This window comes from Podarcis bocagei (assembly GCF_964188305.1).
Source record: "Podarcis bocagei genome assembly, chromosome: 1".
NCBI lineage: Eukaryota > Metazoa > Chordata > Lepidosauria > Squamata > Lacertidae > Podarcis > Podarcis bocagei.
The window spans coordinates 12,844,392-12,860,374 of NC_138125.1; the positions used below are offsets into that span (position 1 = coordinate 12,844,392).

Sequence of the window (15,983 nt, forward strand, 5' to 3'; positions counted from 1 at the left end):
ATCTGCCACTTTAAAACTGGCCCTTTCATTACCCAGAGTGAGGCAGCCTGGCTAGTAACATAAGCAAAGAAAAACAAAGCAAAAACCCCATGAGTCCTGAGGAAGCTTGCTTCTGACAGTGTGAAAGACAGAGAAAAATAAAATGAGTAGTGAGGGAAGATGCAAATATGTAGAATCATAGAGTTGGAAGGGACCCTGAGGATCATCTAGTCCAGCCCCCTGCAATGCAGGAATATGCAGCTGGCCCTTAACGGGGATTGAGCCTGCAACCTTGCCATTATCAGCATCACGCTCTAACCAACTGGAATATGATAGTTTCATGATTGGTTTTGTTTCAGTCTCTTTCTTAGGTTTTGAATGTGGGTATCTTAATTTATTTTTACATCTCAAAAGACTGGAAAGGTTGTTCATTAATACATTTCAGAGGCAACCTTGTTTATGCTTCTTTGTTTATTATATCTATCTCCCTGTCATCTGTTTGCATCTGAAGAAAGAGCCTCACTTATGGGAGTCCTTACATCTGTGGAGGATTTAAAACTACATGGTGACATTGCTATTTTAAACTTGGGCTTCTCCTTTGGGTACTGATAAAATTGCTCCAGGATCACCCGTATTATATGAGAAGGTCAAGTTTAAAGTTACCAAAGCTCTGTAAGAAAACAAGGCTGGCTTGCAGTGCCCTCATCAAAATCTTAGGTTTATTATCCTGGGTAACAATCAAGTCAGTAACTGAAAATTAAGTTCAAATGATACTTGTTTTATCTTCTTTGTTGTTTGGATTTATGATTCTTGCAGGCAAGTTAATAGCAAAGCTCACTTCCTTGTATAACTTGCCTGGGTGAGTGGGGTGTTAATACTGTATTTCTATATTTTGATGAAAGGGAACAGAGGCAATTTTACTGTCTAATGCCTCTTAATCTAGACTTTTAATCACTGCAGTCTTTTTTATAATTGTAGACACAGAAAATATAAAAGGCATCTTATGAAATTTGTCTACATAATCATAAAAAGACCTCTTGGGCTACTTGTGTACAAAGCACATGCTGCACAGCTCAGTAAATATGTTTTGCTCTTTTCCCTCTTAAAAGTCACATTTATTCCCACATCACCTTGATGATTGTGTGCATACGCATTGCAAGTGTTTCTAATTTGAAATGGAGAAGGCACCTTTAATTAGAATTAAGGTGTCTTGTGAAAAGGCTAACAGCTGTAAGAGAAGAGTAGGAAAAACAAGCTTCGCATAGTTTTTTTGTATAGTTACTGAGAGATTCAGTAATAATAGCTGGACTCACTTCTACAGTAAGTGCATTCCAGATCCTAATGGTGTCAAAATGCAAAATGTCCATGGATATATTTCAGAGAGGAGAATCTTACAAGAAACTATATTTTGGTTACATTAATGTAATTTTGTTTTGCTTGGTAAGTAAAGTGTATGTAAAGTTGTGTGTGTGTGTGTGTGTGTGTGTATAGCACATTACCTGACATTTACAGAAGGTAAAATAAATATTCTTTGGTTTTCTAAAAGCAAGATTACGTAGACTTATCAATCTAAATGTTGCCCGGTAGTCACAAAAATAGATTTGAATTTCTCACACCCAAGCATATATTTTTAGGACCCCCTCAATGAAGAAATTTGCGAAAATTAAGTTTCAGTTAGCAGCTACAGCTGAAAGATTTCAAGGAGCAGAGGAGCCAAAAGTGAGTGTTCTTGCAGTAGAGCTGATGAAGCCATGTAGTCCAGTTTTTCTCTGATGGAATGGTTGATGTGGATAACAGTTGTAGGAGGAGCCTGGCAGAGCTGGTCTTAACAACAGAGCAGATGGAAAAGCTCTGCAGTCTGTTTTATGTGACCTACCTTAGTACAGTAAAAGGCAACAAACGAATATTGAATTACAGTAAATCAGTTACAGAGTAATCCTAAGTAGTGGAAGTAAAGTGACTTGGGGGGGCAGTGGTGCTGTTTTTCTTCTTTTTTTGTCTTAGCAGATCTCCATCATGTGACACCCTCCTCCCCACCCCCTCTGAAGCAGATGAACAGTGAATAACAATAGCAGTTCAAATCCTTAATATAATTAGGCTGAAATTCAGTTAACTATGAATGCGATTAAGAAACATGAACACATATTTTCAGTCCAAATCAATAGCATTCTTTGCTTATAGCAAAAACAGGTTAACATTATTTAAGTAACCATTTTTTGTATTTGTTTTGGCAGGGTGGAAATAATGCAGGCCATACCGTGGTTGTTGATGGGAAGGAATATGATTTTCACCTCTTTCCTAGTGGTATAATTAATCCCAAGGCAATTTCTCTAATTGGTAAGTATAAACGTCTTGTTTGGAGACTTGAGATTCAAGTTGGGGAAATTCAGCTATAAATGGATTCTTTATTGCGTGAGCAATAACATTTATTGTTTCCACTACTGCGGCTTGAATCAGGTTAAGTTTAAACAGTAAGACAAGATTAAACACTCAGCTTTTTCTTCCCTCCTTTGATATCACAGGTGACCTATTGACTGTCACTAGTATGGAAAATAAGAAATTTCAAGAAGATTCAAAGAGAAGCAATTGCATAGTGGGTTTTTTGGTCAGGGTGGGGGGTGGGGAACAAAAGGAACAGCTGTTACCATCCCTCCACATTTCTAATCCTCCTGTATCTTCAGCATGATTGCCATTGCTTCTGGAATTTAATTAGCAGCTTTATAAAAAGTAATAAGAATTGACGTATCAAAGCAGCTGCTTAGAGCTGAATTTATAGAAGATCTGCTAAGTTTGGACTTGTATGCTTGTTTGAAAGGTCCATTCAGTGGCATTCCAAGTTAATGCATTGAATGGATACAGATCAGGCATAGGCAAACTCGGCCCTCCAGATGTTTTGGGACTACAACTCCCATCATCCCTAGCTAACAGGACCAGTGGTCAGGGATGACGGGAGTTGTAGTCCCAAAACATCTGGAGGGCCGAGTTTGCCTGCGCCTGGATACAGATATTATGTTTTTAAATGTGTTAAGCCACCCAGAGTGGCTGGGGCAACCCAGCCAGATGGGCAGAGTATTTGGTGGTGGTGGTGGTGATGATGATGACGACTGATTGATTACTCCAGTTAATGGAGTTGGGAAAGCGTTTTTGACCCAGTCCATTGTCAGTTGGTCTGACTTAAGCATTAGGACAACTGCTAGTACCCTAATGCTTTGTGCATTACTTTGAAAGATGACTGTTTAATGGTTTGCTCTCACGATTACACATTTCTATTTTTTTTTTAGGGAATGGGGTAGTCATACATTTGCCAGGATTATTTGAAGAAGCTGAAAAAAATGAGAAAAAAGGTTTGTATGTAATGTTTTGGTTTTCTTTAAAAGCAGTGTATTTTTCCCATTGCAGGTAATTTCACATTTATCAGGGAAATTTACAGGTCATGGTTAAATAATAGTATGCCTAAGCCTTGTTGTTGTTTAGTCGTTTAGTTGTGCCCGACTCTTCGTGTCCCCATGGACCAGAGCACGCCAGGCACTCCTGTCTTCCACTGCCTCCCGCAGTTTGGTCAAACTCATGCTGGTAGCTTCGAGAACACTGTCCTGCCATCTCGTCCTCCGTCGTCCCCTTCTCCTTGTGCCCTCCATCTTTCCCAACATCAGATGCCTAAGCCTACATGCATTCAAATAATAGGATGCTTTAGACATACTATTATTTAAACATGACATCCAAATTCCAAGCAAATAAACAGACTGTATGAAAGTTGCTGGAATGTTCACCTGGTAAGGAGCTCCTGAAATTTGTTCCACACATTGCCTGCCAGAGCAATATCCAGAGGAGGCCCCTCTTAATGTAGCATATCCTCATTTGCAAATCACAACTGAGTAAATATGCTGTCACAAAATTGAGTTCCTTGAATGCAAGGAGGAGTAATTAATGTTTCAAACAAACAAACACAAAACTGCTTCCTTTCTTTGCATTTTACAACTCCTACTATGAAAGGAGGTAAAAGCCACTCCTGGAAGCCAGAGCATGGCTGTATTTTTGTGCTTTAGTTAGCTGAATATAGCTGTGGAGGGAGTTGTGTGTAAAAAAAACAACAACAACCCAACAATCTTGGGGGCTCCTTACTATGTGAACTTTGCCCTCCTAACAAAAACCACTCCATAAAGGAGCACATATTGATTTTGGTTTTGCTCATAATACATTACATGTGTATTTGCTGCATTTGATGTGTCTGCGTTTCTTTTCTTTAAATAAATAATTTTAAACTGATGGGACAACTGAATAAACTCGTCTCTCAGTGTTGTAGCCTCTTGGGAACAGAAACCTAACTGGCACCGCATTTCTTCTGACAGGTTTAAGAGACTGGGAGAAAAGACTCATCATATCAGACAGGGCACACATTGGTAAGTGGCAGTCTGGTAGAGAAAGTCTTTATATACAAACAAATTATAGGCACTTTGCATTTCTAGGATCTTTGTTGGCCATCCAAACCCATTATTTGCACTGAGGAGAGTTTGTGTTTCATAACATAGATGGCGAGTAATCGCTATTTGAATATGCTCAGTGCAATAATTAAGAGTTTAAAAAAAAACCACCTCCCCCTGCTTAATATGTACGGGGTTGGTTCAATGCTTCCCATGAATTGAGTTCATTGACCGGAGGTGGGGAGGTGATTCTTGCCAATTACTCCTTGCTCCTGAAGCTCCCTGAAAACCTGTTACGGGTTTTTGAAGCAGGGGAAAGCCCCAGAATAGCTGCAGGGGGGAGATGGGCTCTGCAAAATTTGCCTTCTCCTTCCCTTCCTCCAACAGGCACCTCTGTTGAACTAGTCCCTTATGTGAATGCCAATATTGTGATTAAGTTCATTATTCAACAAAATTAATACTAATAAATATATATATGTATATATTTAGCATAAGTTACTAACTGCTGCATATCAGTAGTACTATGTATTGAGAACTACATCCTTTTATATGCATCAATTTCTTGTTAATAACTTTCAGTATTAAAATGCCAAGTGTGGTGCAAAAGCCTATTAATTTTAATAGAACTAGGGGGGAGCATTTACCTGTACCTTCCAGTAGTAGAAATTATTTTTTATTAAGATACATTTAAAAGTTGCTGGCAGTTTAGTATTTAGCATTTAATGCTGCTGTTTCTGGAAAATAAACCCCAGATATCATCCAAAATATAAATAGCTTACAATGTTAACAAGGTAACAAAACAAATGTAGACACAGAGGCAGTTGGAGCAGGCACTCCATAAACATCACAGATCCAATGTCTGGATCCGATCCAGTTGCTTGACTCTCAGAAATGATGTTACTGAGAATCACAAAGGCTTATTTAACTTGGTCTCTTTGCTACTCAAATAATGTGTGTGTGATACTTGAAAGCCAAACTGGTTTTTTGTTTTTGTCTCCTTTGATTCTTCTCCTGTGCTGTACAGTGTTTGATTTTCACCAGGCAGTGGATGGACTTCAAGAAGTGCAGCGGCAAGCGCAAGAAGGGAAAAAGTAATTATGCATCTTGGTATACCTGAATTCTGCTACATAGATATGGCTTAAGTCTGTAAGAATAGGGTGCTCTGTATTTGATCTCCTCAGCATATTAATTAATAAATAAAAATGATAAATACATATTGACTTCCAAGAGAGCTCTGCATGACCAAACTCTGGATTTACAGGGACCACAGGCAACATGACAGCACCCTTTGAATTCCTGGATGGGGTAATAATTATGCTGTGGGATGTTGAAGAGAATAATAGGGGCCCAGACATAATGGAAGCTCCTGCTCAGAAAAGTCTGATCCAGCAAACTTTTAGTTTTAATTGCCCTTAAATAATTACCAAAATATCAAGGGTATAGTATATGGGGTGCTGATCTCACAAGAAGTCTGGTTGTTTCTGCTCTAGGCTACTTCAGTGCTGCCAAGGCAGTGGTCTTTCACAATCACCTGGAAGCAGAATTAAAACAGTAGTTCCACATGACAATATTGTGCTTTATTCCCCATAAAAATCCCACAAAGCCTGTTGCTTAGTATGTTTTAATTGAAAGTAAGTCTTGCTCAACTGTGGTTCCACTTACTCACTCCTAGCCCTTTAATTGTTTTCACATCAGCCATGGTATTTCTGAATTGAACTTTCAGTTCTTGGTACCTACTGGCATATAATTGTGGTTTAAAAAACCCAACAATTTATCTGGCTTAACAGAATAAATAAGTCAAAGATCAGTTCAGGAAATCGTAGAATCATAGAGTTGGGAAAGACTTCAAAGGCCATCTGCCATTGCATGAAATCCTCATCAATGATAGGTGCCCCAAAAGATTGGGGATATTGCCAAAAAACACTGGAACGAGGCATTTTGACATCAGTGTCATCTAGAGTCTATAAAAGAAGAACAAATTATTTCTGTTCTGGAGAAAATAGTTGGTTTGTTAGCAATGCTCATGAGCTCGGTTAGGCTGAGGATGGTGGCTGTCCCTGGGTCAATATCCACTCTTCTCATTAGCTCTTCCACCTCCATGCAAGATGTTCTGCTACAAGTCCTGCATCTTAGAACATGGTGGCTCTTCCTTCGTAACACTACACAGAAATGGCAACATGTTGCTTCCTAGTTATGAGAAATTTGGGCACTATTGATATCCTGTGCAACTTGGACATTAAAAAGACATTAAGTTGTCCAGAGGCAGATATAATGGTGTTGGAATACCAGTCTTATTCTCTATGTAAGCTGTATATTAGAGGTAACAAAATTGATGTATGGCAGTCTCTCCTTCTGCACTGCTCCTTTGTTCAAGAGGTTTCCCTTAATAATGAAGTTGACTAGACATAGCTGTCAAGCGTCCCTTATTTGGCGGGACAGTCCCTTATATCAGCGCCATGTCCCGCTGCTGTCTCTTATTGATGATGTCCCTTAAATAAGCTACTGAAGGTAATGGAGCCCTTTCTATGTCCAGCTGTGCTTTGTCAACAACAAATTGTTGCTGTTTTTTGTGCGTTGAATATATGCTATATGGTCATTTATGGACCTAATAGGTATCTAAAGCCATTTGCACGCAACAAAATATGTATTTAATCAAAGTAATTTTTGATCCCTTATTTTGGCTGCTGATCCCTTATTTTCGAGGCTGCTGGTCCCTTATTTTCAAATCTGTAAGTTGACAGCTATGTGACTAGACCAAAATATATTTGCAATCTGGTCTAGTCAAATTCATTGCTCTTTGATTGATTGGTTTAGGGCTTGGAGAAGCAACTGCAATTGGGAAAAAGAGCAGCTGGGATTTTCCCCTCTCCTCCATTATATTTGTAGAGTTACTGAAGCTACTGCTAATCCTGGATCAGAGAAGGTGTAGCAATATGTGGGAATATTTGCCACTCATAATATCTGCCCTCATGGTTCTATGGAAATAATGTTGCATACACACCCTGAGACTTGATAAAAAATGCAGCAAGTAGTCCAGCTCATAGCTAGTCTCAACCCACCCAGGCAGGCCACAGAAGGAGATGCATTCTTTTCTGTAGTTGGAATCTGATCCAACAGTGTTCCCTAGGCATATCTCCTTCATGAACCTTTGCAGCAGTTTATCTTCCAGATAGGTTGTATGTATGCCAGAATCCCACAGTGTCTGAACAGCATGTGGTGGGGGAAATTCAGCTTCAAGTAAAAGTGAATTCCTCATTATTAGGAGCAAAACCTGTCTTCCACTCATGATGGATGGCAAAGGTTTCCAGTATTTTACCAGGCTATGCTTGCAGTCATGCTTCTCTTCCTCCCAGTCCACCCCTGTCATGCCCCGTAATGGCTGTTATAGTAGATAGGTCAGTGAGCTGGAAAGTGATACCTTGTCGACCTATTTAGAACAGCTCTGAAAGATTTGGCAGTGCAGTAATGAAAACAAGCAAACCTACTGGAGCGTAGGAAGTTGGCATATACAGTTCGGCATGAAAAGTCAGTTTTATGTACCCTGCTTTCTGGTCCTGTGCATTGTTTGTTGTGCAGTAGTGTAAACTTTGTTAATAATGCCCTTGCTGAAAGAAATCACACTTAAAAGTATGTAACTGAAGCACAGACTCAAAGAAGGGTGACTGACCCCTAGTGGATGTGAAGTCCAGAGAAGGAAGATTGGGAGCAGATTGGAAATTAACTGTGAATTAACTGGGTTCCCCCACAGCACCACAAATCTGGTTAGCAAGTATGTGACAGAATAGCAACATAGAACTGGAGGTCAGGGAACTTATTTATATCTTACCCATTATGTTTATCGTTTATATTTCTGTGCCACCTTTTGTCAAAAGGGCTCCGGAATAAGAGTGCCCTGTAAGAGAAAACGACAGGGTGATAGATAGAAAGGGCAGGGCTACCATTTGGGTAATTTGAAAATGAGTAATTACTTCTGCCACTGCTCCCACCACTGTTTCATCCACGTAGTTGGGCTTCAGGAGTGCTTGGTCTCAGTTCGGTGTGCCATTGGCCTTCAACTAGTGAGTCAGGCGCTAACTTAAGAAGTGGGGGGTTGCATCTGTGGTACCGCCACTATTTTCTTCATTTGAAATGGAGAAACAAGCAAGAGAGTGTGATCGGACACAAAGGACAGCATTCATTTATCTTTAGTAATTGTATAGAAGGTTGTATTTTTGTGTGTGTGCATGGCCAGCTTCTTTGGGAAAAATACTGTATTTTTCTGTGTATAAGACTACGTTTTTCCTCTAAAAAAAAAGGTCAAAAATTAGGGGATGTCTTATACATGGATACATTTCTCCCCCACTTTCTTAAATCTGAGTCCCCCAAAATAGGGGGTGTCTTATACATGGGGGTGTCTTATAGACAGAAAAATACAGTAAATCTTAATGACTATTAAAAATACAGGAGCCCCACATTCCTTTACATCTCAACCAAAAGAACAGAAAGAAACGGGCAAATAAATGGAGGAGAGAGGGGGGTCTTTTTTAATGGTTTTGGTCGTCAAGCAAAAAGTATACTTTCAACCAATTTCTATTCTAATGCATTCTAAAAATGTATGTGTCTCCGTAAGTCTTCTTAGTTCACGACTTGATACCACTCATTTGTCTTCTTTCACTAGTATTGGCACAACAAAGAAAGGGATTGGACCAACCTATTCTTCCAAAGCGGCACGGACAGGACTTCGGATATGTGATCTTCTTTCAGACTTTGATGAATTTTCTTCAAGGTATCCTACTGAAGCACACAGCAAGAAGTGGGAGGGGATTTTTGCTTAACGTGAAATCTTTTTCTTACTGCTTCTATACCCCTTAAACACAGGTAGGGGGAATTGGGAAGTTATAAGGAATAGTGGTATAGATATTGTCATTTGCGATTTCAGACAAACTGGTGCCTGGACAAGAGGTATATACCAGGTCTCTAGTTGGCTTTAACAGGGTACTGCTCAGTCCATCATCACAGGTTGAAAATGCGTCTCCTGTATCTTTTTTAGAGAATCCTTTTGTTTTGTGGCATTCTGTGTGACCTATAGCCAAAGGTCGTTATATAATAAGACCCAACTTTAAAAATATGTGTGCTAGTAAATTGTTGATATTTTACAGATTTAAGAATCTTGCTCACCAGTACAAGTCGATGTTTCCTTCTTTAGAAGTTGACACAGAAGGACAACTAAAAAAACTAAAGGTAAACTAGTAATACTTTAGTGTTTAAGACAATAAAGCAAGGTTATATAACTAAATTATATAACTGATTTTTATTTTCTATAAATAACAAAGACTATGAAACAGAAAAGAGTTTGAAATGGAAAGGGAAATTTGAAACTGATAGAGCATAGCGTATGTGGAATGCAGTATATTGCTTTCCATGGATCTCAGAGTATTTAAATATTTTACATAGAAAATATAGTACACTATAATGTAGTACAGTGATTGAAATCTTTCACTGTTAAAATACCCAGGAACCAGTTTGCTTGTTCTACAATACCTGTGGTCACAATTCACTAGGAACCTTTACTGCGCAACCCCACAATATGAATGGGAGTTGCGCAAAAACACTTTGGAGAGACTGTGAGTGGACACTTCCTAGACATTATGGTTTGGCTGAAAGTTTGGTTTGGGGCCATTTGCCTCTGTAGCGATGTATGTGGCCTGAATTGTCCTGCCTATACTTGGGCTTGGGGATACTTGGCAGAGGGCATAGCAGTGAATGAGAATTGTGGGCGTTCATGAGTCTGACTGTTGTGGGGCTCCAAGGAGCTTTCTGCATTTGTGCCAGCTAGGGTTTTAAGGCATAGTAGAAAGGAATATGCATCTGTTTGATGGATATGTGGGATTATGTCTCGCATGTTTAAATTTCAGAAGATGAAAGTACACTTGAGTTTCACCAGATATAATGTTGACAGTATGAGTTCCACTGAAAATGATTTGTGAACGCAGAAGATCACTTTCCATACTTGGGTTTTATCCCTTCTGTCTGTACAGCGGTTTGGGTATTACCCTGAAAATGTGTGACTGCCCTGGGTAAAGTGAAACGTACAGGAAACTACCCTGATTTTATTCTTTATAGATCCCTCCACCTAGTTAACACTTTAGAAATGGTTATTTTATGGTTTGGCTTTTGGTATGCTTTTATTCTTGACTTGCAGCCAATCTTCTAGAAACGTTTGATTTAACCTTGTGTATGTGTTGGATCTTTCAGGGCTATGCTGAAAAAATAAGGCCAATGGTCCGAGATGGTGTTTATTTTATGTATGAAGCGCTGCATGGCTCTCCAAAGAAAATTCTTGTAGAGGGTGCCAACGCAGCACTGCTCGACATTGATTTCGGTACGTCTCCCTGTACAACATAATACTTTTCCGCCTCCATAAGATCTCCTGTGTGTGCAGAGGTAGGAAAGGTTATATACCTATTTCTCAGGGAAGGTGAGACAAAACTTTATATACCTTCACTGAAATCTGGCTGGCCAGTGTGGGAAACAAGATGCTGAACCGGATAGGCAGAGCTCTTCTTCCATACGCACCCCTGCTTATTTGTGACACCTGCATGAATCTTCAGGCATATTAGAAGATGTCTGAGATGTGACATAATTTTTGTGTTGGCTTGAGAGGAATGCACCAAGTCAGAACTTACTAAAATTTGAGCGAGTTAGGATACTTTACACTGCTAAAGGTACAGCTAGCTGTTCTTATCAGTCAACTAAACCACTTGTTCAGCCTCTCCCATTCTGTAACAGGGTATAGTGCAAGGGCAAGGGGAACCTGTGTCTCTCCAAATGTGCTAAGAATCTACCTTTCATCACTCCCTGCCAGTCTGGGCATTGGTCCAGAATGTTTGGAGTTGTAGTCCAACAACATCTGGAGGGCCACAGGTTCTCCATCCCTGGTGTATGTCCTTTTCTGCCAGCATATATATGTGGAATTTTGCTCGTGCTTCATCTACTGTGCTGTGCATTCCTTCATCTTCCTTGATATGACCAGGGGTCCCTTATCCCCATATTTTAAAGCACCTTGAAGTAGCTAACAATGTACATGAGAAGCCATGATGAAATAGAATAAGCAAAAGTCATTTGTTTTCCCCCATGCGTAATTCATATTTCCTTCATTTGGCAGGCACATATCCCTTTGTGACGTCCTCCAACTGCACTGTGGGCGGTGTGTGCACCGGGCTTGGTATTCCTCCCCAGTATATTGGAGAAGTGTATGGTGTAGTGAAGGCCTACACAACAAGAGTGGGAATTGGAGCCTTTCCCACTGAACAGATAAATGTAGGTTTAGTGTTACCAAAGGCAAAGACATAAGGTCAGTGGGATAAAATGTCGTAACAAGATGATGGTCTCCTGCTAATGCACACATGTCTAGACTATGCCAAGGGGCCGTATTTTATCTTGAGGCCGCAGTAGATTCAACACAAATCTCAAGCTTCGTTCCAAAGTAAGAAATGCACCTATGTGATAACTTTACCCTTCTGGCTGCTTTAATTTTCTTATATATACTGCTTATGTACTCTCATAATTCTGCTGTTTTAGATATCCTTGTTGCCAAGGTCATCCTTGATCTGAATCTAAAGTGATCTGTCAGTATCCTTGCAGAATCAGTATTTCTTTCAATTTGGAATTTTTGTTCTGTAGGATTTGTCTGCTTCTGCAGCTACTAGTTGGTGGATGCAATAGCGCTGGTGGGGGGGAGCCCCCTCCCCCCAAAAAACCATATTTGTAGACAACTGTATCAAAGGCAACTGATTAAAATGAGCTGCTAAAAACAGAATCATTACACAGTGGTACCTTGGTTCTTGAGCTTAATCCGTTCTGGAACTCTGTTCGAATCCTGAAACATTCAAAAACGAAGGCGTGGCTTCTGATTGGCGCAGGCACCCTGGAAACAATAGCTGACAACCACATTGGAAGTTTGACTTCCAAAAAACGTTCGAAAACTGGAACACATCCGGGTTTTTGGCGTTCGGGAGCCAATTTGTTCGTCAACTAAGCCAGTTGAGAACCAAGGTTCCAGTGTATAAGCTCAGATACTCTCAAACTGGTGATTTGGTAGATGGTGAACAAGGGTTGACTTCTTTCCCATTCCTCTGCTCTTACATGCAGTGTTCCTCTTTGTTTCCTGTGATGTGCAAACTGGCAGAAACTGTACTTTCAAAAGGGTTTCTGACTCTGGTTTGGAGGGCAAATGCTAACTAAGGTTTGCCAAACTGAATGTTGGGGTAAACTCTGATTACTGCAGAAGAGGATGCTCTTTTCATAGAATCATAGAGTTGGAAGAGACCACAAGGGCCATCGAGTCCAACCCCCCGCCAAGCAGGAAACACCATCAGAGCACTCCTGACATATGGTTGTCAAGCCTCTGCTTAAAGACCTCCAAAGTAGGAGACTCCACCACACTCCTTGGCAGCAAATTCCACTGTCGAACAGCTCTTACTGTCAGGAAGTTCTTCCTAATGTTTAGGTGGAATCTTCTTTCTTGTAGTTTGGATCCATTGCTCCGTGTCCGCTTCTCTGGAGCAGCAGAAAACAACCTTTCTCCCTCCTCTATGTGACATCTTTTATATATTTGAACATGGCTATCATATCACCCCTTAACCTCCTCTTCTCCAGGCTAAACATGCCCAGCTCCCTTAGCCATTCCTCATAAGGCATCGTTTCCAGGCCTTTGACCATTTTGGTTGCCCTCCTCTGGACACGTTCCAGTTTGTCAGTGTCCTTCTTGAACTGATCCTCCAACTTTCATTTGGAGGCAAGGATTATCTGAATTGAGCATCCTTTATCCTATGACCTGCTCAAATAATTTCTGTTAATGGTGTGGAAGATATAATAAAAATAAATAAGAATAAGTGATTGATGAAAGAATATTTTTAAGGATCAGTTCCTTGTGTACTTCTGGCACTCAGAAAATAATTTTACATATCAATTCTTAATGTTGGCTTTCAACGCTGTATGTAGTGTTTCTCAAACTTTTCTGTTCACATTCTTGTGAAACCCTGGTAGGCAAACATGCAGTGATGTCCATCAGATTTCTCCTTCCTGGACCAAAATTCAGGCATCTCATACAGTCCCAACATCCTAATTTGTATTGTTCAGTTAAGCAGAAGTGCTTTTTCTGAGTTGGCGATAAAATACACAATTTATAATTCAGATTAAAAATGTGTAATTAGTATGGAAATTAGAATTCTACTTCTGGTTTTTAGTACATCACACACCTGTTGAGTTTTAAATAAAACAAATATGTTACATTGATCGCCTGATGCTTAGGATTAATGTTGCAGAAATCTCACCTAAATATTTGTCTCTGGCAGGAAATGGGAGATCTTTTACAGTCCCGAGGCCATGAATGGGGAGTGACCACAGGCAGAAAAAGGCGCTGTGGCTGGCTTGACCTTGTCATATTGAGATACGCCCATATGATCAACGGATTCACTGCGTAAGCATCACAGATTTTGAGCTACACTTGGAACTCATAACTTTTTATCCCGTGGAGTACAAATATGTAGGTAACATTAAGATAAGATTAGCTTAGCAAAGTGTTATGTTTTGTGCATTGATAAGAGCCAATTGCTCCAGGTGTCATAAGGATGATAATATCCGTCTATATGGAATTGCTGACAGGATTGCAATATACACTGCTCACGATGTTTAGGAGGAGTGAAGCAGTCAATAAGAGCCAGGCAAAAGGAAACCGTGTTCATGGCCATGTGCTTTGTGGCTTGAACATGGAGTTGCTTGGCAGTTTGGCAAGATTAACGGAGGGGATACAACACTCTGCACTGCACAGTTTAGCTAAACTGGAACAGCGATTAGCTTTAACCCAAGGTTCATAGGCTACTGACTTAACCGAAAAACATGGTAATGAGAATGCTTGCTTGAGAGAGGAGGGTTTTGAAGCAAGAGGGCATGCGGTTCCATAGTCTGCCCCTAACCCCTTAGCACAAGGGTCAAGTTGCATTTGCACTGGCCCAATGAGCATGCCCTAGAAGTGGTTTCCTAGTCCGCTCTTGAGGTTCCAAATTTGGGTTGGTTCCAGCAGATCAATAAGAAATTTAAAAAATCACCCCCACACTGCATTCAGGTTTTTAAAATGCATTTGATACTTACGAATAGTACCTATTCTTTAAAATACATGCATGTAATGCTTGACTTCATATTCTGCAAAGTTTCTGAAAATGTTTATTAAAGTACCTATAATATGCGTATTTATTATTTATTCCGTGATTACTCGTGTTCATATTTATTCATTCAGTTTGGCCAAATGAATTCAGATGAAGACAGATGGAGGGGATTAAAGAAGGTGCTGAGTGAGGATTTGTTTGACATGTAATTTTACCTCATGTTTCTTTTGGGCAGCCTGGCATTAACAAAACTGGATATTCTGGATGTATTTGATGAAATCAAAATTGGTGTAGCTTACAAGCTGGGTGGCAAAAGAATTCCATATTTTCCAGGTATGTATCGATGGCTTAAATAGTTTATTATCAGACTTCCTCCCCTTCCTCCTTTTAACTGCTACATTACAAGTGTATGTACACTTGTAGAGCATGAGATTCTTAATCTCAGGGTTGTGGGTTCGAGCCCCACCTTGGGCAAAAAGATTCCTGCATTGTAGGGGGTTGGACTAGATGACCCTTGTGGTACCTCCCAACTCTACAAATATATGATTAGTACTGTTGCTTGTGCCAACAGGTTTCTAGAGTTGACTTCAGATTTGTTTCTAAAAGTGCCAGAATTTGGTAAACAGAACCAAATACCCTCTCCATTATTCCCTATGTACATAGGAAGTTGTCCTTATATAAAGACAGACCATTGGTCCATCTAGCTCAGCACAATTGACACTGACTGGCAGTTGCTCTCCAGGGTTTCAGGTTGGAGTCTTTCCCAGCCCTCCTTAGAGACTTCAGAAATTGAACCTAGGAATCTCTTTGTTTGCAAAGCACATGCTGTACCTCTGAGCTGCCAGACATGTCGCATGCAATCTAGTTTAAATTTAGCCAATTACACTTTGAATTTTGTTCATGCCAGTTGATTGCAACCATTTAGCTTATAGAAACATCCTCACTTTGTCTCATTTTTGAAGCTAACCAGGAAATACTGCAGAAAGTGGAGGTGGAGTATGAAACGATGCCAGGGTGGAAAACCGACACAACAAGTGCCAGAAAATGGGAGGAACTTCCACCTAAGGCACAAAATTACATTCGGTTTGTGGAGAACCACGTTGGGGTGGCAGGTACATATCGTTTTGGCACTCTTCCTAGGAGGCATTCCATGTGTCCGCCAAACCATGCAAAATTATTTCCAGTTGGGCAGAAAAGTTGTTCCAGCTCTGGGGGGATTTAACTAGATCAGCAGTTCCCAAGCACTGTTTGCAGTACTCTAGAAAAACCTTGTAGTGATTGACCCCTCTCCTATGCTTCCCTATCCAAAAGGCACCTGCTGCACAACATGTAAAAAGTAAATAAATCCCTGTGCCAGCTTTGAATATTTACAGGATCTGAACTGGCAGTCACTGACCAGGAACAATATATATTCAAGGCACAGGGGATACCTCCATGA

General features: G+C 40.2%; 1 protein-coding gene and 1 long non-coding RNA gene across 3 annotated transcripts in view; one reads left to right on the plus strand and one right to left on the minus strand.

The window, feature by feature from the left end:
- LOC308587571 overlaps nucleotides 1–9,043 on the minus strand; it is a 199,878-nt gene extending 190,835 nt beyond the window's left edge. The window contains exons 1-3 of one of the 2 annotated variants that reach the window (XR_014008458.1): nucleotides 8,387–9,043; nucleotides 8,227–8,292; nucleotides 5,825–5,931 (exon numbers count right to left, since the gene is read on the minus strand). This is a non-coding gene — a long non-coding RNA (uncharacterized lncRNA). Of the gene's footprint in view, nucleotides 1–5,779; nucleotides 5,932–8,226; nucleotides 8,293–8,386 lie in introns of those variants that run through there. The other variant, XR_014008459.1, reaches the window with a different exon arrangement.
- ADSS1 (adenylosuccinate synthase 1) overlaps nucleotides 1–15,983 on the plus strand; it is a 28,160-nt gene that overhangs the window by 7,898 nt on the left and 4,279 nt on the right. Inside the window, exons 2-12 of the mRNA XM_081193332.1 lie at nucleotides 2,214–2,316; nucleotides 3,261–3,323; nucleotides 4,329–4,379; nucleotides 5,425–5,491; nucleotides 9,058–9,165; nucleotides 9,539–9,620; nucleotides 10,635–10,761; nucleotides 11,545–11,699; nucleotides 13,736–13,860; nucleotides 14,781–14,878; nucleotides 15,508–15,657. Of these exons, the coding sequence (XP_081049458.1) occupies nucleotides 2,214–2,316; nucleotides 3,261–3,323; nucleotides 4,329–4,379; nucleotides 5,425–5,491; nucleotides 9,058–9,165; nucleotides 9,539–9,620; nucleotides 10,635–10,761; nucleotides 11,545–11,699; nucleotides 13,736–13,860; nucleotides 14,781–14,878; nucleotides 15,508–15,657 (1,129 nt within the window). The remainder of the gene's footprint in view (nucleotides 1–2,213; nucleotides 2,317–3,260; nucleotides 3,324–4,328; nucleotides 4,380–5,424; nucleotides 5,492–9,057; nucleotides 9,166–9,538; nucleotides 9,621–10,634; nucleotides 10,762–11,544; nucleotides 11,700–13,735; nucleotides 13,861–14,780; nucleotides 14,879–15,507; nucleotides 15,658–15,983) is intronic.